At 38.3% G+C, this 25,599-nt stretch overlaps 1 protein-coding gene and 1 long non-coding RNA gene across 6 annotated transcripts in view; one reads left to right on the top strand and one right to left on the bottom strand.

Annotated features, from left to right (window-relative positions):
• Positions 1-2,232: 2,232 nt before the first annotated feature.
• LOC111558552 lies at positions 2,233-11,192 on the top strand. The gene is made up of 2 exons (XR_006592348.1): positions 2,233-3,901; positions 10,693-11,192. It is a non-coding gene; the product is annotated as an uncharacterized LOC111558552 (long non-coding RNA).
• MTFR1 (mitochondrial fission regulator 1) overlaps positions 4,333-25,599 on the bottom strand; it is a 63,244-nt gene continuing 41,977 nt past the window's right edge. For all 5 annotated transcript variants that reach the window (XM_045049785.1, XM_045049786.1, XM_023248552.2 and 2 more), the window contains 4 exons: positions 9,582-9,814; positions 7,656-7,914; positions 6,692-6,860; positions 4,333-5,796 (listed from right to left, as the gene is read on the bottom strand). In XM_045049785.1, the coding sequence (XP_044905720.1) occupies positions 5,731-5,796; positions 6,692-6,860; positions 7,656-7,914; positions 9,582-9,814 (727 nt within the window). In that variant the 3' untranslated portion in view covers positions 4,333-5,730. The remainder of the gene's footprint in view (positions 5,797-6,691; positions 6,861-7,655; positions 7,915-9,581; positions 9,815-25,599) is intronic.

Here is a 25,599-nt window from a genome sequence, read left to right as displayed (position 1 = left end):
CTTTTCTTGTGGTTCATCTGCTTTTATCAGGGTAATGCTGGCCTCTGATTTTTATTATTTCCTTCCTTCTACTAACTTTAGATATGAAGTTAGGTTGTTTACTTGAGATTTTTCTGGTTTCTTGAGGTAGGCCTGTATTGCTGTGAACTTCCTTCATAGGACTTTTTGCTGTATTACATGGCTTTTGGAAAGTTGTTTTGGTTTTCACTGACCTCAAGGTGTTTATTTCCTCTTTGATTTCTTCACTGACTTCTTAATAACATGTTTTTTAGTCTCCATGTGTTTGCGTTTTCTTCTTGTAGTTGATTTCTAGTTTTATACTGTTGTGATCAGGAAAGTGATGCCTGGTATGATTTCAGTCTTCTTGAATTTATTGAGAGTTGTTTTGTGGCCTAACATATGATCTGTCCTGGAGAATGTCCTGTGTACACTTGAAAAGAATCTGTATTCTTTATTTTGGGGGATGGAGTATTCTGTATATATCTATCATGAAGTCCATCTGGTCTAATGTGTCATTTAAAGCCAATGTTTTCTTATTTTTTTGGATGATCTATCCATTGATGTGAGGTATTGATGTCCCCCACTATTAAAGTATTACAGTTGGTTTCTCTCTTTACATCATTGTCTGTTAATACTTTGCTTTATATATTTACATGCTCCTATGTTGACTGCGTAGATATCTACCAATGTTATATCCTCTTCTTGGATCAACCCTTTAAGTAATGCCCTTTTGTTACATTTTTGTTTTGTGTGATACGTATATTGTTACACCAGCTTTCTGTTTCTATTTCTATGGAATAACTTTTTTCATCCCTTCACTTCCAGAAGACATGGGTCTTTAGATCTGAATTAAGTCTCTTGTAGGCAGCATAGAGATAGATAGATCTTTCTAAAATTCATTCAGCCACTGCCTGTGTCTTTTGATTAAAGTATTTGGTTCATTTACATTTTTTCCAATCAAATGCAACATTTATTAACATAAAATATTTGCTACATTCTTTGCTAACAGTGGGTCAAATGAACAAACTGATCACAAGTGAACTTCATTAGTGAAAACCTAATGCAGTCAGTGGGGGCTGACATTGTTTTGGAAAATACCATGCATGTGCTTGGTGGATTGAGCATCTCTAGGTTTCTCATCTTTAAAACTACTTCCTAACAGAATTTAGCGATTCTGGGATGCAACTTCTGGTAGCGAAAGAAATTAACATTCTAACTCACCTGTTTTAGGTTTTAAGTTCATTTGCATTTAAAGTGATTATTGATGAGTACTTATTGCCATTTTGTTCGTTGTTTTCTGTTTTTGTAGTAGTTCTCTGTTCCTTTCTTCTCTTGGTCTCTTCCCTTTTGGTTTGATGGTTTTTTTGTTATGTTTGAGTTCCTTTATTTTTTGTGTATCTATTGTAGGTTTTTGGTTTCTGGTTACCAGGAGGTTCATATATATTGACCTATATACATACTAGTCTGTTTTAAGCTGGTAACTGCTTAAGTTGAAACAAATCCTAAAAGCACTAATTTTTTTTTAATGTTTTTATTTTTGAGAGAGAGACAAAGTGTGGGTGGGGGTGGGGGAGGGGCAGAGGGGGAGACAGAATCTGAAGCAGGCTCCAGGCTATGAGCTGTTAGCACAGAGCATGATGCGGGGCTCAAACTTACCAACTTTGAGATCGTGACCTGAGCCAAAGTCAGACACTTAACCGAGCCACCCAGGCACCCCAAAAGCACTAATTTTTATTCCCTACCCCCCACGTCTTATGTTTTTGACCTCAACTGACATTTTTGTGTATCCCTTACAATACTATTTATTGTAGTTCTAATTAATCTCACTAGTTTTGTCTTCAGTCTTCATACTAATTTTTTAAGTGCTTAATTGCCTTTACCAGTGACATTTTTTTCCTTTCACATATTTTTTATTTCCAGTTATGGACTTTTCTGCTTAACAAAGACCCTTTAACATTTCTTGTAAGGCTGGTTTAGTGGTGATGAACGTCTTTTGCTTTTATTTGTCTGGGAAACTCTTATCTTTCCTTTAATTCTGAATGTTACCCTTGCAGGGTAAAGTATTCTGGTTATGAGTTTTCCCCTCTCAGGATTTTATTTTAAATTTTTTTAGTGTTTGTTCATTTTTGAGAGCGCATGAGCAGGGGAAGGGGAGAGAGAGACAGACACACAGAATCTGAAGCAAGCTCCAGGCTCTGAACTGTCAGCAGAGAGTCTGACAAGGGGCTTGAACCCGTGAACTGTGAGATCATGACCTGAGCTGAAGTTGGCTGCTTAAGCGACTGAGCCACCCAGGCGCCCCTCCCCTTTCAGCATTTTAAGTATTACCTTGCCACTCCTTTCTTGCCAGCCAAATTTCTGCTGGAAAATCAACTGATAGTCTTATGGGGGTTTCCCTTGTATATGGCTCTGTTTTGCTGCCTGCAAGATTTTTCTATCTTTACCTTTTTCTATTTTAATTATAATACATTGTGGTGGGGCTCTCGTTGCACACTTTTTCCTGGGTGTCTGCTTCCTTACCCAGATTAGGAAAGTTTTCAGGTATTATTTCTTCAAATAAGTTTTCTTCCCTTCTACGTTCTTCTGGGACCCCTATCATGTGCATGTTAGTACGTTTGTTGTCCCAGTAGTTTCTTAACCTATCCCCACTTTTTAAATTCCTTTTTTGCCCTGTTTGGCTTGGATTCTTTGTTGTACCCTTCCAGATCTCTATCCATTCTTTTGCATCCTCTAATCTGTTGTTAGTTCCTCCTAGTGGATTTTTCATTTGTTACATTCTCCAGCTGACCAGTTCTTAATATTTTCTCTTTGCTGAAGTTCTCCACTCTTCTCTCAAGTCTGATGAGCATATTTATCATTATTTTGAACTCTTTTACAGGTAGATTGCTTATCTCCATTTTGTTTTGCCTATTTCTATAAATTGGGCAGAACAGCTTCCTCTCCCAGCCTTGAAGGAATGAGTGGCCCCGTGTAGGAATGCCCGCGTAGACCGCACATGCTTGACAACTTTGGATGGTAAGCCAGAAAGGGAGCAGGCATAGGCCAGGGGTATCCTGTGCACACTATGCCAGGGTCACCTTTGGGGCGGGGGGTGGGGGGAATGGCTCAAGCTCATGGGGGCCTGAGGCTCACTGAGGTGGTCCTAGCAGGCTGGCTAGAGTGCCTGGACGCTGCTCCAGTCTGCACTGTCAAGATGGAGGGGGAACATAAACAGTGGCAATCACCAGTGCTTCCAACCTGAGTCCCAGCAGTTGCCTCACCATTCGTCTGACACTTTGGGGTTAAATGGTAAATGGAGTAAACGGGTCTCCTTCACTCATAGGCTAGTTGCCCTTTAAACCACTGGTTTTTTTTTTTTTTTTTTTTTTTTTTTTTGCTGTGCCCCAGGGCATGCGAGTCTGTACACAGCCCCCTCCATGAAATCTTTCCCTGTGTAGTCTGTTGTACTGGAGGTGGGGTTCCTGTCATTACTGTGTTGGGTCTCTCTCCCACCTGTCTCTCTGCGGTCCTGCTGTCCTCCGTGTACAGAAGCTGTTCAATCAGCCCTCGGTTCTTCAAGAGGAATCGCTTTATATGTAGGTTCTAGTTCCGCGAGCTCCCTACACCGCCATCCTGGACTACCTCCCCAAAATTTAAACTTGTATTTGCCAGATTCTATCCCCCAAGAAGAAAACTTTTAATTTTGGAGAAGTGGTTTCCTCGGGTTGTCGTCTTCACCAATGAGACACAGACTCGGGAATTTAATACATCAAGACGACAGGCTTCTTGTACAGAAGGGCTTGTGACTGGAGACACAACAGGAACTACAGTTTTCCTGCTCTACCCCAAGCCTGTGCAAGTAGGTATACAGGAGGACATCCAGCAGCAGTCTGCTGGAAACTACAGTGACCTCACGTAAAATGTGAGTACTAACGTACTTGGCTCTCTACCACTCACAGGATGTATTCAGAAATCATTATTTCATTTAATCCTCAGCAATTTTTGGAGCGGAGCATCATTCCCGTTTTAAAAACAGAGGTATGATTTGTGTAACTCCCAAGTCCAGTGCTGACTCCTATTCACTATGTGTGTGTAGCGAGTGCCTGGACCACTCAAATCATAGGAGACAAAACATACCGGTTACTTCACCTTCTTCGCCTCAGCTATAAAATTTATTTTTATCATCTTTCACTTCAGGTATTGTGTTGAGTGGGAGAAACTGAATGAGACCGGTGGTGAATAAGTGGCAATAGAGTTCCACTCTAAGAATGCAGAAAACAAAGTATTCTAAAGAAGCTACATGTACAATATTAGAGAATTTTATCCACTAAAATAATATACGAGAGCTTATGGTCCAAGGAAAATACAAATTTGCTTTATTTCAATACAGTAACTTCCTTCAGTTGGAGCACTGGCCAAAATTCAATACTGATACAAATATAAATTGCTTAGGAGGTCAAAATATATAATTTAGGCAAATTTTCTGAATTTCTTTTAAAGGCAGAATTTTTAAATCATATGAAACAATTAGAAACAATGTAATGTAAATCAACAAACGTGTAAAATAAGCCACAGTTCAAATTTAAGCTGAATAACATTTCCTAATATTGAGAACATTGCACATATTTTCAATAACTTACAGGTCTACTCTTCCCATCTCCACTTTTTACTAGATTTAAATAAATCCAAGTATTTACTCATGGTAGAAGATTAGAAGATTCTGCGTTAACTACAGCTGAGTTTAGCAGAAATACAGAAAGCCATAAAGTTTTAGTGAGCATTCCCAAATGAGGATGTACAGCATTCCTCGGAAGCCCTCCACAAGAACGGCTTTTCTCCTATGAGCACCTAAGGGTTGCTGCGTGGTGTAATTCAACAGAATAGCAGACCGATGATAACTTACAGGAAATTCTTTCACCTATTAAGTGTTTCATTATAAAGCTACTACATTCGACCAATATTTAAAAAAATTTCAACTCCATTATGCTGCCATTTACATTACGTATTAACTTAGTAACAAGCCATCTTTATGATGCCTTTATTAAACTGGAAAAGAAAGAGGGTACATTCTGGTTTTCACTTGTTATAGATTTGATTCAATAATTTGATTTCTATCTAAAAACTACATTTTCTTTCTCAGCACTGGAGTGAAAGCAGCTTTTGTGGTCTTTGACTTTCCTTTAAATGAAAGCATTATGGAATTTTCAGCAGTAAACATCATCTGGTTCCTACTTGAACCCCCATCTCTAAGGAAATGTGAGAGGGGATCTAGGGTAAAAGTCCTGAAGTCCTATTCAAGGCAAAAAGGTTCCAATCCCAAATATTTCACTCGAGCAACTGTGTTATACCAGCTGTTCCATCACTGAGTAATAAATCACTGACAGCTTCACTGACGTCATTATTACATTTTACGCACTATTTTATACCCAAATATATGCATATAAAACATTTGCACAGATAAATTAGTGTCAAAAATTAAAAACTCTACATCTACAATGTCCTTTCCTCTGAAATCTATATAATTGTTCTTAAGACTAGAAACCTTAACATCCTGGCTACACATTAAAAACCTGTTATGGAAAACTTCAGAACCTTCTCATAAAAACAGGCAGACTTAGAGTGCTTTTTTATTAGACCTAAAGGAGACTACTGAATACTAAATTCAGGTATTTACTAACTAGTGTTGATTTCTACTAGCCAAATAGCCTTAACAAACCAACAGCTGGAACAAGGATAGTTTTTCTTCAGCTATTAAGTTGAAACATTTTCAATCAAAGCCTTCATTTTTCCTGTAGACTTCAACATGTGCGGCCCAAACTAAAAAGGAAACAAAGCGTAAATAAAGATAGTGCTTCAGGTAACAGTAATGATATGTCCCCCTCCTAATCATGGAGCAAAGGCCTGGGCATGTTCTGCATGAAAAACCAAGCAGCTAGATGATATTAAAACCTTCATGAATTGACAAACTGTCTTATAAACATGACACATCAACAGAATGAAAAGCAAAAAGGTAACCAAATTACTTCACAGAAAACTATAATCATCTTAAGACCATAAGCTTTAGGCCATTTTTACTTCTCTGAGTAAAAGAATGAGGTACAAAGTTTCCTTTTTCCAATGTCTAAAAACTCTGAAAGATGCTACAATTTCTCAGATACCTGCCTCCCTGGAGTAGGTAAGCACATATTCCACACGACAGTAAATACATTTTACTGTATTTGGTAAAATACAGTAAATTTTTTTATACATTATACTAGATAATGTATACCAGATAATTTATACAATTGTATAAATTGTATAACTTAACTGTATAATTTATAATAATATATAAATTAATATTTGGAAGTTTCCCTGATCTGCTCAATCTCCACCTATGACCTGAAACATCTTATTAAGACCCAGGTCAAACAAATCTCATCCTCTTCAGAGAACTTTCACAGGACACCCTAAGGGAAAATTATCTTTCTTTACTTTGAATTTCTCAATCACCACATACATACTGTCTTAAGATATAAATTAAGTAGTGAGACCAGGGTTTGGCTTTTGCTTCCTTTTTTTTACGTTCTTCTATAATCTACTTGTGGGAAGGGGCTAAATCATGTAGCACATTCTTCTCACAGAGCCACAACTCAATGTCTTACCAAATGCAGGCTCTCAGCAACGGAATCAACTACCATGTTGGGCTAAGACAGAAGTGTGACCTAATACTCACCAACACTGTTTCTGAGGTGGCCTCTGATTCAGACTTTGGAATTCCTTTTTCAACTTCACCTTGACTATCGCTTCGATATCGAAAGGCAAATTTCTTTTTCAGAGCCTCTGCTATGAGGGCAGCAGGGTCGGTAGCATCCACAGGTTTGGGCTTTAGATCCTGTTCTGACCTTAGAGAGATGAATAGAAGCCAAGAGGACTTTTCAATATGCTGACATCCCTCAGAGAAGTACTTCGCGTGCCTAGCATCACTGATACCCAGGAAAGTTCCTGACAAACACTGAGACACACGAAACAGAAACCCTAAATGTAAGGCTCAATAAAAGAACACAAAGATGCCCAGTGAATAGCCACTCAATTCAGCACAGGAGCATTGATCATGCTCTCCGTCAGGGCAACTACAGTTTCATTTTTCTTCCAAAGCCTAGTGATTAACCTCAGTAGGTCTACAACACAGCTTATTGAATGAATGAATGAACAATGAAGACTTCCCATAAAAGGGCTTTAAATGCAATAGGAGAAAAACCTGAAAATGTTTGTTAACTTCTTAGTTGTTAACTTCTTAGTTATTAACTTCTTAGTTATTAACTTCTTAGTTATATAGGGCTCATCTTTTTTAAACCAAAACTGGAACCATTCATTGTAATCAGGTTATAAAACAAAGTTCTCGGGCGCCTGGGTGGCTCAGTCGGTTAAGCATCCGACTTCGGCTCAGGTCATGACCTCCCTGTTGTGAGTTTGAGCCCTGTGTTGGGCTCTGTGCTGACAGCTCAGATCCTGGAGCCTGCTTCGGATTCTGTGTCTCCCTCTTTCTCTGTCCCTCCCCTGCTGGCGCTCTCGCTCTCTCAAAAATAAACATTAAAAAAATAATAAAAATAAAACAAAATTCCCAAAAAGTCTAATACTTCATTTTACAAGACATAAAAAAGTAAGGGAAGTATGAAATAAGGTAAATGTATCCTCACCTTTTTACTGACCGAAGTTTTACACTGTTCATATCTTTAAGGATCTCTAGCATATTTGGCATATCAGGTTTCTTTGGCCTGCTCTTGACCTGAGTCTTTCCAGCACAGGCTTTTTTCTCTCTTCGTTCTTTTATCAGGTCAATAGCAGATACACTTTGGTGGAGCCCTGGTGTGGGGAGGGGTGGAGGAGGTGGGGGCGGGGGAGGTGGTGGGACAGAGGGTGGGGCTGCAGTAACGGATGTGGTTGAATCTAAATCACCTACAGAAATAAGGAAAAATCAATTGAATCTTGATGGTAACAGGCAAATAAAATAACCTTTAACAGCAAAATTATGTTAAGGACTTTTGTATACCTGAAATCAATATGCTTTAAAAAAAAAAAAAAAAAAACTCCATTATGTAAGTAAAGGAAGTTTCAGTTACTTGGTTAGAATCTTAAATACCCACATCTAATCCCAAACTCTCCAAATGGAAAAGTTCCATTTAACTTAACAGGGGGTGTTTTTGTGATATCAAATGTTGCAGTCTGACCGTTGCACAGTTTGTAACTACTTTTAACTTTTAAACGAAATATGAAACAGTGTGTCCTACCTACACACCTTCAATACAGACGGTCTGACAGTTCAGGACTATAGTAACTATTTGAAAAACCCAACAGATTTGTGGTTCACCTTAAGAATATTTACATAAAGGACTTATTAAGCATTAAAAGTTTTACATGTATTATTCAGCAAATTTCTGAAAGAGAAAAGGCGGCATTGTACTTAATTTCCAAAACATTAACTAAGAGTTAAAGTGGTTACAAAATAAGGACCTAAGAATTCATCTTTCCGCATACTACAACAGTTGTTCATTGGCTGACCTATACTGATTATGGGGGCTCAATGCAAAAGGAATTTTGACTATACATAGAGCATCTAACATAAATCTCCAAATTATCTCACTATTTACAGCAGTTTTCCAAGTCTGCCAGAAGAGGGAGGTAAAGCAAAAGAGAAATGCAATTTAAAAGCTGAAAGGAAAAAATAAAAGTTAAAAGAAAAGGCAGGACTTCTGGTTTTTAAAGTTACGTGCAAATTTCATTTAATTGGCACTCAGTGCCAAGTGCATTCGTCCTCTGTCCATCTTGGCCTATCTTGGCTGTACCCAGGTTGGATGAGGTTTCCGTGCCGGATTACATTAAACTCCGGGAGCACAAGTGGCTCAGAGGCAGAATAACTGTCCTTATCTTTCAACCTTCAGAGTTGGCTAATATGGAGTCTAGCCAGGACTCAGGAAGAACGCTAGGAAAAACAACTACTACTTGCCAACAGGTTAATGGGCTAGGATTTCAAGGCTATGGTTTCTTCTCCAAAGTAACAAGGCACACGAATAAAAGCAAACAGTATTAGACCAAGAGTCACAGGACCTGTATTGAGTTTCTACTCTGGGCAAGAGAAGAGAAGTGACTATTAAGAAGCTACTTTGTGCTAAAGGCATTTTATAGAATCTCCACTTTTACTCCCATAATTACTCTAAGATATAAATACTATTACCCCATTTTAGAGCAGGAAGGGAGTTAGGCCAAGAACTTGCCTCAGGACATGCAGGTAAGTAAGCAGCACTCAACCCTGTCAGCACCATTTTGAGATTACTTCATGGCTGATAAAATTGGTGCCATTATCACAAAGTTTCCCAGTGCATTCACATGAGCACTAGTTCAACTGTATGAAATTCAGTATTTTCCAAACTCACCCTTTCTGATAGCATCAAAATTGTTCAACAAAAAACACTTAAACCTGACTGGGTCCTGTATTGGACTACGGAGAGGACTGACCTTTGGTTTTCTAACAACCCCATGGCTGTTATTTGCTAATAGATTTTAAAATTAGTGGCATTCTCCTAATTTCCAGCTCAATGGTTAAGACAAACGTAGGATTTACAGACCTGCAATGAGATTTTGCTGTTCCTGCAGGGTCACAATTTTGGCAATCTGAGCTCTGAGAGCAGCAAGTTCATTTTCAAGGGCACAGATCTTCTGTAGTGCTTCCTCATTTGCCAGTGCTGTCTTCAGTTGAGGCTCTTCTGGAGACAGGTTTGGTAAGGAAAGCTCCCTGCTTGGCGGCTTCTCAAAGAAAGGCAGGCCATCCTGAAGGGGCTGCCTTGACCTGACCTCTGTCCTGCAAGAAAGACAGAAGGTCGGCTGTCACAGGTTTTGCAAGGAAATACAAAAAAATCATCACTGCACACAGTATCTGAGAAATACTTTTCAGACTGACTACATAAATCCCCTCCTGTAAGTTTCAAAACAGCAAAGTACTTGTCAACCTGATGTAGATACATACCAAGCCAGGTTTCTTACTGCCATCATTCTTAACCTCTATATAATATGCATAAGCCCACACTATCAGGAAGCATCACAGATTCCGTTTTTTCTACTTCATGTTTTGTTTTGAACTAAGGTAAAAAAAACTTTTAATGCTCTTTAAAAAGTGGTGGTTCAGGTGATTAAGCTCACTGAGCATGGCGCCTGCTTGGGATTTTCTCTCTTCTTCTCTGCCCCTCCCCCGCTCGCTCATGTGCACTCTCATTATTTCTCAAAAGTAAATAAACTTTATTTTTAAAAATGGCAAACTAATTACTGGTTATATTTGACAACAAAATCAAACCAGTAATACATTAGCCTCTCACCAGGGTTTTGGCTTCTGCATTTCACTGTTATTGTTTTCCGTGTATGACAATACAAATCGCAAGACACCGTGTAACAATATGAGCCAAATAACAGCAGCAGAAACCCAAAAGGAGGGAGTAGAATCAACTGAACCCATGCAGTAACTATACACACATCCTCATTTTCACTTGGGTGTAAAGGTTTTTAATATGCATTTCTCCATAGTTCCAAATGTTAAGTCTTTTGAGGCTAAGAATAAAATTCAGATGTCTTTTCAACTGTCAATTTATATACTTAGCTATTTCCTACAATTAGATTTTCCGGGCCTCTAAGCCCTTTTTCCTTCCAACTTCATTGAGCTAAAATTGACAACTGTATTTATTTAAGGTGTGCAGCATGATGACTTATGTACACACATGGAAGTAATCACTACAATCAAGTTAATGAGCGTATCCCAGTTTCCCTCACAGTTTCACGCGGTCATGTCTGAGTTCTGGTGAACAAGATGTCGGCAGATGTTGATAAACCATCTAGGAAAGCTGTTTACAAGGAGAGGACTCCAGGAGAAAGTCCTTTCATCTGTAGCTCCACCCACTCGCTCCTCCTGAGCCTTGAGTACAAGGTGATGGCTGGACTTGAGAGTCACAGACAACCAAAAGCTAACCTGAATGCAGAAGTCAATGCTAATGACGGCAGGGAGCCTGGCTGGGTCCCTGTGGACACTGTAGAGCCACTGTCAGCTTCAGACTATCTACTATGGATGTGTTTGATTTGAGAGAAATAAACCTCCATCCTCTAGAAGTCACCATTTTGGGGGGCATCTCTGTTAAATGTAGTCGAACCTAATCCTGTTATACAACCATCATTAAACTCCATTTTATCTTCTATTTTGACTGGACATTGGTATTTTATTTTTGCTGGAGAGCTGTTACAATTCTTCATTCTACCTTATGTTCTAAATGAAGGAATTCTTGGGGTGCCTGGGTGGCTCAGTCAGTTAAGTGTCTGACTGGATTTCAGCTCAGGTCATGATCTCACCATTTGTGACCTGAGCCGAAATCGAGGCTCTGTGCTGACAGCATGGAGCCTGCTTGAATGGGATTCTCTCTCTCTCTGCCCCTCCCCCACTTGTGTTCACTCACTCTATCTCAAAATAAAGAAACAAACTCAAAAAAAACATAAATGAAGGAATTCTTGGACCTTTACCTTTTGGTATTCACTGAATTCTGATGTTTTTCTTCCTATCTAACTTTGCTCATACTCTGTTAATTAAATTTACTATATATAGAGAATGCTTATAAATTATTTACCTGTAATATTATTTTTTTTTAATTGTCCAGAACTGACACTGTTTTTTGTTTTTTAAATGTTTATTTTGAGAGAGAGAGAGAGAGAGAGAGAGAGAGAGAGAGAGAGAGAGAGAGAAGGAAAGAGAGAGAGGGAGACAGAATCCCAAGCAGGCTTCACACTGTCAGTGCGGAGCCCGATGCGGGCTCAAAGCCATGAACCATGACGACATGACCAGAGCCGAAATCAAGAGTCGGACGCTTATCCAACTGAACCACCCAGGCTCCCCTACCTGTAATATTACTGAAGAAAAATATTTGGAGAATAAAGGTTCCAGTTGTTACCTCACCTTAGCTTAGATAGCAAGAAACTTTAATAATATTAACTTTATTAATTTTATTTAATTTGGAGTATCTATGAGCTAGAGAAAATGTGTGGCTTACAAAGCTTCAATTACCACTCCCTTTCTTACTGCCACACTGGGAAGAAATAGGTGATGAAATTTTTTAAAAAGTACATGAAGGTTAAACAATAGTAAAACCTTCTCTCAGGAACACTATGTTCTGATTAAACAGATTAATATGCTCTTTCAAAGAGTATATGTTACAGAAGTTACAGATTAGATAGATGCATGTGCTCTAATCACCTGGAATAAAGAAAGTAATTTTATTAAGACATTAAAATTTTTAAAAATCACTGTGGCTTTCTGTTGATACCACAGGCTAAATTCTGATTTCTGCTTATCTTTCATAAGGTAGGTCAAATAATTTTGTTAAACAGCTCCATACAATAAACAGAGTTTCAAGTAGACAGAAATTAATCCAGTGAATGAAGCTTTTGGGGGGAACACTTACATGGAGGAATTATATTTAATACCAGTATAATGTCCAGGATTATTTAACTTAATATGTTTCCTCAACTATATTCCTGATAACTTTTTATGTTTTTAATAAAAAAGAACACGATAATGAATTTTTAAAAAACTACTCCTTGAAAGAACTAGGGAAACTGCTGATAGGTAAGAGAGTGGTACTGACAGAATTCTAGTCCTTGGAAGAGATTTGGACAAAATACAGAAATCTCAAATGTAGGGGCACTTGGGTGGCCCAGTCAGTTAAGCATCTGACTTTGGCTCAGGTCATGATCTGAGGGTTCATGGGTTTGAGCCCACGTCTGGCTCTGTGCTGACAGCCTGGAGCCTGCTTCGGATTCTGTGTCTCCCTCTCTCTCTCTGCCCCTCCCCCATTTGCTTTCTGTCTGGCTCTCTCAAAAATAAATGCTTAAAAAAAATTTTTTTTTTAAATAAAAGAAATCTCAAGTGTAGAAGTCGAGTATCACACTTGTTCAAAACAAGAGTATAGAAAGATCGAAGAGTAGTAGTAACAGACTGAGTTTAAAGGAAGAGAGTGACCAGAAGCACAGTGTCTCAGGACAGGAAGAAAGCCACTGCCATGGGATGGGCATCAAGGGAGGGGCATCTAACGGGTGACAACTGGAGTGGAATTGAGAAGAGAGGATATGAAACACAGAGCCTGTGGACTCATCTCTATCCCCATATCTGCCATTTTCTATCAAAGTTCAGCTTTGCTTTAATAAAATGAACCTAAAAGAATGAGTATGTTCATATCTGGGGGTGGAAGTAAGGACAACGGTTTGTTGTCCTATTATGTACCAGTGCAAACATTTCAGGAAGTTGATACAATAACAGCAAATAAAGTAAAATTTTGGATACCAGAATATTCAGTGCTACTAATAAAAAAAAGACATTATAATACTGTTATTCAAGAACTAGTGGTGGGGTGCCTAGGTGGTTCACCTGGTTAAGCATCAGACTCATGGTTTTGGCTCAGGTCATGATCTCATAGTTCGTTAAGATCGAGCCCCATGTCAGGCTCTGCACTGATAGTTTGGAGCCTGCTTCAGATTCTCTCTCTGCCCTTCCCCCTGCTTGTGTGCTCGCTCGCTCGCTCTCTCTCTCTCTCTCTCTCTCTCAAAAATAAACATTAAAAAAAAGAGAGAAGAAGAACTAGTGTCTTTGAATTTTTTTTTTTTTAAGTTTTATTTAAGTAATCTCTACACCCATCCTGGGGCTCAAATTCATGACCCTGAGAATTAGAGTCACATGCTCTTCTGACTGAGCCAGCCAGGCTAGGTAACTTTAGTAGAGAATGTATTCCTCCACGGGAATCTACCCCAAAAACCAAGAGCACACTTTACACATTGTATGTTAGCTAATTTGACATTAAATTATATTTAAAAAAAAAAATCTTGGCAGATAAAAAAAAGAGAGAGAGAATATATTCCCACCTCAAATTCTCCCATACATCTCAGGATCCACAAGTATTATTCTAAGTTTGTCTTAAAATGTTATTCAAGTAAGCCAAAGTTCAAATCCCATGAACATTTACTCTTCAATATCCAGAATTAGAACAAGATAATATGGCAATTTGGATTAAGAGATCAATTTATCAACTACAAGTCACTTTTGAACAGCTTACTTTCTTTAAAATATCTTCCTGCCAAAATAAATTGTAAGAGAGAATGAATGTTGAACAGCAACCACAACGTTAAAAAAAAGAATTAAGTTATTATTACATCTACCCATAACTCCTAGAGATGAATTTTTCCATTTTGATTTTCCATCTACTGAAAATTAAGGACAAAGCCCTCATTACTATTAATCTTGAAAATCAGTGTGCCAGAATAAGAGAAAAAAAGTCTAGGCCTTTAGCAAAATGATTTAAAAATAACAGTGTCAGATAATCTGTATTTTATGTCTGTTCTATTTTTATAAATTTGATGATATAGATTCTGCATTTCCTTATGTGAAATACTGTTAACAGTATTCACAAAGTTCAAACAAAGTAATTATAGGCAATGTGGAAGTTTAAATGTGGATTTTCAGAAGCTGAAAAAGGAAAGTAATCCTGAAGTCATCATGTCTTCTCAAAGACACAGAAAGATTGGACATTTATAGGAACTTAAGAATCAAAAACAAAAACAAAAAGTTCTCTGTAATATTCTTGTGTGTGGAAGATTTACATTTTATGAAATTCTCAGACATGTCCCTTCCTTTAAAATTACAGCCTTTTCCCACAGACATGTTCTTTTAAAAATTTTTTTTAATGTTTGTTTATTTTTGAGAGAGAGAGAGCATAAGCAGGGAAGGGGCAGAGAGAGAGGGAGACACAGAATCCAAAGCAGGCTCCAGGTTCTGAGCCGTCAGCACAGAGCCTGACACGGGGCTGGAACCCACAAGCTGTGAGATCATGACCTGAGCTGAAGTCAGACGCTTAACCGACTGAGCCACCCAGGTGCCCCTCCCACAGACATGTTCTAGAAGACATTCAACAAATCATTCTCAGAACCACTATGTTTTGCCTTATTCAGAGGGCTATTAAGAGCTAGAATGTAGAGGCAGAATGAATCCAAAGAGAAATAATCCCTTATAAAATCTGTATGTATAATTCTGAGATACTTTTAAGAAACAAAAACAAAAGAAGCATCAAATATCGATGCCCCAAAAGCAAAACAGACAAATCAGGATTGTCTCTTAAAAACCATTTTCTGCATCCCAACTTTTACAGGTCAGATTTCTACCGTTTTCGTTTGATGGGGGCTCCAAAATGCCTTATGGCAAAAAGGAACAGGCTCCTGTTCAGAGTGGCAATGCACAAGAATTTTCTCTCTCTTTTTCTTATCCCAATGATATTATCAAGGGCAGCCACTTTTGGAGTACAACTTAGATGAATATGAAGGGCTTTTTAAGCTCCACTGACCATTTCAAAGAAAATTCTAAATTAAATATAATGCACCTCTGAGGTCCTTTTTCTCCTGATCACACAGTAAAAGCTCAAAATTTGAGATCATTTTAAATTAGCTCAATGCTGTATGAAAGATGGTATTCCCAAGATGATTTTTACTAACTCTCCCTCACCATTTGAGTTTAGAAAATAGCCTAGAAAGGTTTAAAAATACACTCTATTGTTGGAGCACCTGGCTCAGTCAGTTAAGTGTCCAACCTCAGTTCAAGTCATGATCTCACAGTTTGTGGGCTCGAGCCCCATGTGGGCTCTGTGCTGTCAGCCCAGGGCCTGGAGCCTGCTCTTGATTCTGTGTCTCCCTCTCTTTTTGCCCCTCCCCCACTTGCGCTCTGTCTCTCTCAAAAATAAACATTAAAAACAACTTTTTTAAATATACTCTATTGTCAATAGGATCCAGAGAGGGAAAAAGGCGGCAATTTAGTTCCCTGAAAACACGAAGTTGGGTAGAAACCTAAGTCTTTTTTTTTTTTATTTTTTATGTTTATTTATTTTGAGAGAGAGACAGAGAGGAAGACAAAGTGAGAGAGAGAGAGAGAGAGAGAGAGAGAGAGAGAGAGAGAGAGAGAGAGAGAGGGAGGGAGGGAGGGAGGGAGGGAGACAAAGTGCGAGAGGGAGAGGGCAGAGAGGGAAACAGAATCCAAAGCAGGCTCCAGGCTCTGAGCTGTCAGTACAGAGTACAACGCGGGGCTCGAACTCACAAGTGTGAGATCACGACCTGAACCAAAGTCAGATCTCAACCAACTGAGCCACTCAGGCGCCCCAAAACCTAAGTCTTTTCAAAGTGAGCAAGTAGTTGGATAAAGACAACTGGACTCGGGAAATTACTTTGATACAGGGAAGTAATCCATGGAAGGATTTATAGTGGGGAGTAAGGTGGGACTTTTGTAAGGCTACAGACCCAGAAGACCGGTAGGATTCATTTCATTAGCTGTTCTAAGCTCGGTTCTTGTTTTGTCATTTTAAAAGCTGGATCTTCCTAAAAGTGAGATTTAATGAGAATGACATCATATCCATGTATTTATGCAGTACGGACTGCACTGTTTTATTGATATACATTATTGGGTTAATGTCTAGTGTCAAATAATTAAGATTAAAATGATAATAGGGGCGGCCTGGGTGGCTCCATCAGTTAAGCGTCCAACTTCAGCTCAGGTCATGATCTCATGCTGCGGGTTCGAGAGCTGCACTGGGCTCTGTGCTGACAACTCTGAGCCTGGAGCCTACTTTGGATTCTATGTCGCCCTCTCTGGCCCTCCCCCATGCTCTTGCATGCACGTGTGCTCTCCCTCTCTCTCAAAAATAAATACTAAAAAAAGTGTATTATGATTAAAATGGGAATGAATAGGGGCGCCTGGGTGGCTCAGTCGGTTAAGCGTCCGACTTCGGCTCAGGTCATGATCTCGCAGTCCGGGAGTTCGAGCCCTGCGTCGGGCTCTGTGCTGACTGCTCAGAGCCTGGAGCCTGTTTCCGATTCTGTGTCTCCCTCTCTCTCTGACCCTCCCCCATTCATGCTCTGTCTCTCCCTATCTCAAAAATAAACGTTAAAAAATTAAAAAAAAAATAAATAAATAAAATGGGAATAAATAACACCTGCTTTCTGCGCCATGAGTAGGAAATGGTCTTGCTCTAATCCACTGAGCTTCCTGGTCGACCCTCACATCTGTGGAGCTGTGACAAGCCAAAGTGTTGTGTGTTGATTCTCCTTTGGAATCTTATTACTCACTCACTGTCCTCTAAGAAGTCAGGGTTCCTCCCCAACACTCCCTAAATAGAACATTCCATTATACACTTATATTCAACTTTGAAAAATTAAACTGGATGAATTTAGTCAACCTCAGTCTTACTTAGGTATCCTTAGATCATAGATTTTTTATAAACACATTCATCTTAGTCATTAGATTACAGACATTCTGGTCTAAGAAAAAGGGCTACCTGAAATATTTTCAAGTCCTATGAACCTATAAATTTGTATTTAATACATACTCATTTTGATAGGTATGGGGCACTCAGAATTAAGAATAAGATACAATTAGAAGCACCTGGATGGCTCAGTCAGTTAAGTGTCTGACTCTTGATTTTGGCTCAGGTCATGGTCATCATGGTTGTGGGACTGAGCCCGGAGTCATGGAGCCTTCTTGGGATTCTATCTCCCTCCAGCACCTCCCCCACTCACACACACACGCTCTCTTTCAAAAAATAATAAAAATTTAAAATAAAATCTCAATAGGGCACCTGTGTGGCTCAGTTAGTTCAGTGTCTGGCTCTTGGTTTCGACTCAGGTGACGATCTCATGGTTCATGAGTTCGAGTCTTGCATTAGGCTCTGCCCTGTCAGCACTGTCTCTGTCTTTCTCTTAAAAATAAATACTTAAAAAATTTAAAAATAAATAAAATCTTAAAAAAAGATTCAAGTTATCGTTTTTCAAATTATTTTTATTAAGGCATCTCTGTGCCCAATGTGGGGCTCTAACTCACAACCCCGAGACCAAGAGTCACATGCTCTTACAGACTGAGCCAACCAGACACCCCAGAAGTTATAGTTTTAAGTTGTAAGTCTACACTGCAAAAAATTCCCATAAAAATGCAATTACTATCAAAGTGACAGATCAAGGGGTACCTGGGTGGCTCAGTCGGTTAAGTGTCCAACTTCAGCTCAGCTCATGATCTCACTGTTCATGAGTTTGAGCCCACCATCGGGCTCTGTGCTAACAGCCCAGATCCCAGAGCCTGGAGCCTGCTTGGGATTCCACGTCTCCCTCTCTCTCTCTGCCCCTCCCCTGCTTGTGCTCTCTCTCTCTCAAAAACAAACAAACTTAAAAAAAAAAAAAAAAGGATGACAGATTAAACTCAAACTGCCAGGTGAGGGTACTAGTAATTCAAAATAAAGCAAAACTGCATCAACTCTCATTCTTCTACTCTGCCCTCTTTAAAATACATGGTAATATCTCATCAGTCTGACAATACACTGTATCTGGTATGTGAAAATGAGAGGGCTTTCTCAAAACTCCCTTGTATGATGAGCTGGGAAGATGAAGAGATTTAGATGCATCGGCCTGTTTATCAGGATACTGGCCATAGGAAAGTAACACTGAGAATACCCTTCCCAACCATCTACATTTATGCACATCTATAATTTGTCAAAATCAACGTAAAGAGCAATATGGCACCATACTGCAAAAGAAAGTCTGCCAAATTTTTCTAATCATGTGATGCATATCATTAACCCTGAAACTATGGGGGCACTTCACTGCCTATCAACTTCCTCCTTCTAGAGCACCGCTCAAATTCAACTGGGTTTCCCGTTTCCTTTCACTTTGTTCAATTCAGATTATCTTTACCTAAAGTACTTCCAGACACTCTTTCACAGACCCTTTAGGCAATTATTTTCAACAATGCAAACCAAATCCATTATTCAGATCCATTATGTCAATTCATTTAGTATCATGACAATCCCCCTTATAACTACCTCATGTCATATCCTCTGCAAACATGGCATTTGTGTTAAAAGTCCTTTAGAGGCTTCTCTTTCCAGGAAGATGGGACAGACTAGTTTTCCCTACTCTTCCTCTTAACTAAAACTAAAAACCCTAGACATACATAAAACAAATAGGACTCTGAAAGGTGGGGACAAGACAGAATGGCTAGAACTTTGGGATCCAAAAGAACGACATAGGAGTGAGTTTCCTGTTTTTCTTTTGCTTCATATATCTCAGACTGGTTGCTGGAGTTAATGGGTAAAACTCAGAAATGTCAACGAATGCAGGGCGGGGGGAAAAAGCCCCAACAAAAGTCAGCTCTCCCAGCCAAAAAGGACCAAGAAAAGGGTAGGTTCCCAAGATAGAGAACTTATGTAAAATAACTACTCTACTCCAGCCAAATAGCACAGAAAGCACTGTGGCCCCACTTACACCATGCAGCAAAGACTAACTCATCCTCATTAGGCTATAAAGAGATGCCTCACACTCTGCAGGATGCTGTCAAAGAAGGCAGGGAGAAGGGACTTAAAAGGGTACCTCACTCCTTGTGGTATAGTGGGGACAATGTGGGGAGCCTCAAATTACACCCCATCTAGCAGTAATGAGGCACTCACACCTACCTGCTGGGATAATGTCACAAGAGGCCTTGTGGGAAGCTGGAGCTCACGGAGGCTGAATGAGAAACCTGGATTTCTGCTCCCACCTGGCAGAAAAAGGTGGCACCCACTCTTCCCCTGCCAGAGTGCTATTAGTGGAAAACATCTAAAAGAAAAGGTTTAGATCCAGAGTCTTCTATACCAAAAATATCTTAAGTTTTAGTCAAAAATCCCTCCTCATACCAAGAACCTGAAAGAAGATGAACTGAATGCACAAAGACAATAGATGCCAGCTCTGAGAAGACAGAGATGTTAAAAATTATCTGACATATTTTAAAGAGGCTATGGTCAGAAGGCTTCAGGGAACAATTACCAGCACTCTTGAAACAAATGAAAAAAATAGTCTCAGCAAAGAAACAGAAAATATAAAGGAGAATCCCAAATGAAAATTTTAGAACTAAAAAGTAAAATAACTGAAAAACACAGTACATAGGATCAAACCAAGAATGGAGAATGTTCTGTCTTTGGAGACAGAACAACAGAAATTATTCAATCTGAAAAACAAAAAGCAAACAGACTAGGGAAAAAAAAAAGCCAACAGTCTCAATAACCTGTATGACTATAAAAGATCTCATACTTGTGCTATCAGGGTCCCAGAAGGAGAGGAGAAAGAGGGCCACACTGAAAAGTACTTAAAGAAATAACGGCAGACAAGTTACTTAAAGAAAATATTTATAGAAATAATAACAAAGACATAAACCTGAAGATTCAAAGAAACTGAGTGAACTCCAAACAGGATAAACCCAAAGAAATCCATGCCAAGAAACACCTGGCTCAGACTTCTGAAAACCAAAGGCAAAGAAGAAATTTTTAAAGTAGCTACAGACAAAGGATACCCTACCTATAGGGGAAAAACTCATTGAATGACAGAGGATTTCTCATCTGAAACCATGGAGGCTTGAAGAAATGGCACACTGTTCGAGTGTTAAAAGAATAGAACTAACGGGGGCCTGGGTAGCTTTGTCGGTTAAGTGTCTGATTCTTGGTTTTGGCTCAGTTTGTGATCTCATGGTTCATGAGTTGGGGCCCCACGTTGGCTCCATGCTGTCAGTGTGGAGCCTGCTTTGGATTCTCACTCTCTCTCAAAATAAGTAAATAAACTTTAAAAAATAAAATAAAATAAATAAATAAATAAATAAAAACTATGAACTCATAACCTCATGTCTAGCAAATATATATATTTCCCTCAAAACTGGGGAAATCAAGAATTCTCAAATAAAACAAAAAACTTATAGCAAGCACACCTATACTGAAATAATAGCTGAAGGAGTTCTCCAAATGGAAAGAAAGCAATAAAAAGAGAAACTGCATCAAGCAGAAAGAAAAACACAGCAAAAATGTGGGTAAATAGATTTATTCTCTCATCCTGTTTCTAAATTATGTTTGAAGGAAATATCATACTGATGTGATTCCAAATGTCTGTAAAGAAGGTTTTTAAGAAAATTATAAACAGGGAGGGTATTGGGACATAAAGAAGTTCAACTGGTAAAATGACACCAGTAGAATGTGGTAAGCTATATATATATAATGTAATACCTAGGTCAACCACCAAAAGAACTTCACAAAGAAAGACACTCAAAAACACAGATAAATCAAAAAGGAAATCCAAAAAAAATGTTTAAGTCATCCACGGTAAAGCAGAAAAAAGAAAACAGAGAACAGAGGGGAAAAAAGAGTAGATTTGAACTCTAACATATCAATAACTAATAAATGTAAATGCTTTATATGCACCAAGTAAAAGACCAATTGGCAGCGTGGGTTAAAACAGACATAGCAATTCTAAATGTGTATGCACCAAATAGAAAGAGAAATACACAAATCCACAAATATAGCTGGAGATCTCAACACCCCCTTTTGAACAACTGTTAGAATAGACAGTCAGAAAGGATGGAGAAAAATTCAACAATGGAACCTCTTCGACATTTATAGGATACACCTTTTTTTCAAATAACCACAGAAAATAAATCAAAATGGTCCATATCAAGGACCATTAAAATAACAAGTTTAAATTTTTTTTTTTTAACATTTATTTTTGAGACAGAGAGAGACAGAGCATGAACGGGGGAGGGTCAGAGAGAGGGAGACACAGAATCTGAAACAGGCTCCAGGCTCTGAGCTGTCAGCACAGAGCCCGATGCAGGGCTTGAACTCACGGACCGCGAGATCATGACCTGAGCTGAAGTCGGACGCTTAACCGACTGAGCCACCCAGGCGCCCCACTCAACAAGTTTAAAAGAAGCATATATAACATCTGTTCTCTGACCATAATAGAATCAAACTAGAACTCAATAATGCAAAGATAACAGCAAAATTTCCAAATATTTGGAAACTGAACAAACTTCTAAATAATCCATAGATCAAAGAAGATATCTCAAGGGAAATAAAAAAATATAGTGAGCTGGATTTTTAAAAAATACACTATACTGAAACATGTACGGTACAGCTAAAGCAGTGTTGAGAGGGCAATTTATAGCACTAAAAATGGTTTTACAGTACTCTCCCTTTCAAATAAACAAACAAAAACAGTAGTCTCCCCTCATCCACGGAGGAATACGTGCCAAGACCTCCAGTGGATGCCTGAAACTTTGGATAATACTGAACACTATATATACTGTGTTCCTGCCTATACCTACATATTGACAATAAAGTTTAAGTTATAAATTAAGCACAGCAAGAGATTAACAATAAAATAGAACAATTCTAACAATCTACTGTAATAAAAGTTATGTGAATATGATCTCTCTCAAAATGTCTTACTGTACCATACTCATCCTTGTGACAAAATACCTACATGATGAGATGAAGTGAGGTGAATGACGTAGGCACTGTAAGAGTTAGTACTGACCTTCTGACGATATGTCAGAAGGAGGATCATTTGCTTCTTACTGCAGTTGACTGTAGGTAAATGAAATCATGGAAAGACAAACTGCAGGCAAGAGGGGAGGAGTATCATATTAGAAAAAAAGGAAAAGCCTAAAATTAATAATGTAAGCTCCTACTTTAAAAGCTTAGAAAAATATGAGCAAAATGAGCTCAAAGCAAATAGAAGAAAATAATAGGAGGAGAAACCAATCAAACAGAAAAATTGAAAACAGAAAAATCAACGAAAAGAGTGTTGGTTCTTTGAAAAGATTAGTAAAATTGACAAGTCTTAAAAAAAGAGAAGACACAAATTACTAATATTAGGAAATGAAACGGGTATCACTACAGCCTTATAAACTACTACAAATACTACAAACAATGCTACACACATAAATTTGACCACTTAGATGAAATGGACCAATTCCGTGAGAAGCACAAACTACTACATCTCACCCAACATGAAACTGATAAAAGTCCTATAACTTTATTAAAGAAATTGAATTCACAATTTTAAGACACAACAAAAAGAAATCTCCAAGCCCAGATGGTTTCACTGGAGAAAACTATAAAATATTTATAAAACAATTAACACCAGTTCTATATAATCTCTTCAGAACACAGAAGAGAGGCACTGTCCAATTCATTTTATGAAGCTAGTATTACCTTGACACCAAAACTAGACAAAGGATCACAGACTTAAATGTAAAACAGAACTATAAAATTTTTTTAAAAAACATGTCCCAACAACATCGAGAAATCGAACAGGATCTACCAATGTTCTCCTCCACACAGGGTCTCCTCCAATAACACTGAGATAATGAAAGAAATCATGCAAAATGGCCCAAGTTCAAGCCATAATGCAAGTCAATGAGGATTTCTTCCATTATAAGACAGGGACATACAGATATGTCACGAGAACAAATGAAGAATCAGAAAAATATCAAAGCTTTCAGATACATGCTGTCAAACTCACTGGATAGGGAACACTGAAAGGAGCAGCACAAGGACAGAAAGAACAATCCTGGATTGCTGCCAATTCCTGGGGAAATTCATGGGGAGAGAATGGCTATTTCAGGATTCTTTGAGGAGTAAATGATCTGACATTGAGAAGGTGATTATTGCAGCTTGGGGCCAACTGACAAGTTCAGATGAACCATAACATATCATTTATTTTCCATAATGCCATGCATTTAAGTGACCCCTTAAATTGAAATTAAGCAATGTAAGGTTCTCGATGACAGTGGGATCTTTATCTCTTCACCTTCTTACTATAATGTGCCTCTTGTTTTCTTGTTTCACCCCAGGCTCCGTGCTTCTGCTTCCTTTATATCACTGAGCATATAAAAACACTAATAGAGAACAGCAAAGTAGCTAAATGCCTTTAAAGTTCTTTGGTTGTCTTTATTTTTTTTCATGATAATGTCCTTTTTGACTTTGATAGTTCACAAAAAATGTGATAGCACATGTCTTAAAAGTTTATAGCATTCCTTTGTAGAAATGAAGTAGTTTCTGTCTTTAACCAACAAGGATTTCAGACAAAAAAAAAAAAAAAAAAAGCTATGGAAACACCCATTTACCATCTTTATGATTTTTTTCAAATAATGCTTTCTTAATTCAGACCTCGCTTAAGATTTGCCAAAAGCAATGAAAATAGATTATTGTTTCTCTCAATAAGCTAACATTCTGGGTTTTTCTTCATTTGTCTTAACCTAACTTGCAATCTGAACTCAAAAAAAAAGTAACTCTCCACAGGAAATAACTATCATTTATGGTAGTTTTCTCTTTATACTGTGTAATGGTCTGTGCTGTAAAGAAGATGGTGTCCGGGAGGGAAAATTTCCCACTACCTTTCTTGGTTCTTTGGTTCATGTAATAATTAACAAAGGACAGGTTTAAAAATAGAATACAAAAATCTGCAGGCTATAACACTAAGTCCAGGGTTCCTACACTGACAGCAAAAGCAATCCATAAAAGAAAAAAATTGATAAATTGGATTTCATCAGAATTAAAAACTTTTGCTTTCTGAAAGACTTAAATGAAAAGACAAGCTTTCACTTGTCCCATTATATGTGGGAGGAAAGATTTACATATTACTTATTACTACTTATCTGACAAGGACTCCGATCTAAAATACATAAAGAACTCTTGAAAATATCTCCAATTAGAAAATTGGACATGAAGAAACACTTTATCCAAAAGACAGCAAATAAGGGGCGTCTGGGTGGCTCAGTAGGCTGAGCATCTGACTCTTGATATCAATTCAGGTCATGGTCTCACAGTTTGTGAATTCAAGTCCCACATCAGGCTCTGCCCTGACAGCACAGCACAGAGCCTGATTCTCTCTCATCCTCTCTCTCTGCCCCTCCCTGCTCACACACTCTGCCTTTCTCAAAATAAGTAAACTTACAAAACAATTTTAAAAAATAGTTTAAAAAAAAGATGGCAAATAAACTCTTGAAAAGATGTTCAACATCGTTAGCCATTAAGGAAACACATATTAAAAACCACAATATCACCACACAACTACTAGAATGGTAAGAAAAGAAAAAAGAATGATGACACTAAATACTGGCAAAGATACAGCTAGATAAGCTATACATTACTACTGGAATTGACAAATAGTATTGCCACTCTGGAAAATGGTTTGCCAGTTTCACAAAACATAAACACGCAACTATTTCATGACTGAGATGACCCAGCAACTGCACTCATGGGCATTTACCCCAGAGAAATAAAAACTTATGCTCATTCAAACTTTGGTACACAAATGTTTGTAACGACTTTATTCGTAACAGCCAAAAACTGGAATCAATCCAGATGTTCCATCAATTGGTGCATGGTTAAACACAATGGTCCATCCATACCAAGGAATACTACCTCAGCTCTAAAAATGAAAAAAACTACAGGTATATACAACAATCTGGACAAATCACTAGAGAATTATGCTTGGCAAAAAAAGCCTGTCCCAAAAGGTTACATACTGTATGATTCAATTTGTATAACATTCTTGAAATGACAAAATTGTGAAAATGGAGAAAAGCTAAGTGCCTGCAACTGATTAAGGAGAGACTGGAGAGGGAAGGGAAGTGGGTGTAGCCACATGAGGGATAACTGCGATAGAGAAATGTTCTGTACCTCGACTTTTAGCAGTGTCAACATACTGGTTTTAATATTATACCAGTTTTGCAAG

The sequence above is a fragment of the Felis catus genome, chromosome F2, assembly GCF_018350175.1.
Source record: "Felis catus isolate Fca126 chromosome F2, F.catus_Fca126_mat1.0, whole genome shotgun sequence".
In the NCBI taxonomy this organism is placed as follows: Eukaryota; Metazoa; Chordata; class Mammalia; order Carnivora; family Felidae; genus Felis; species Felis catus.
The sequence above is the reverse complement of the archived record's forward strand: the minus strand, read 5'-3'. Positions and strand labels throughout refer to the sequence as shown.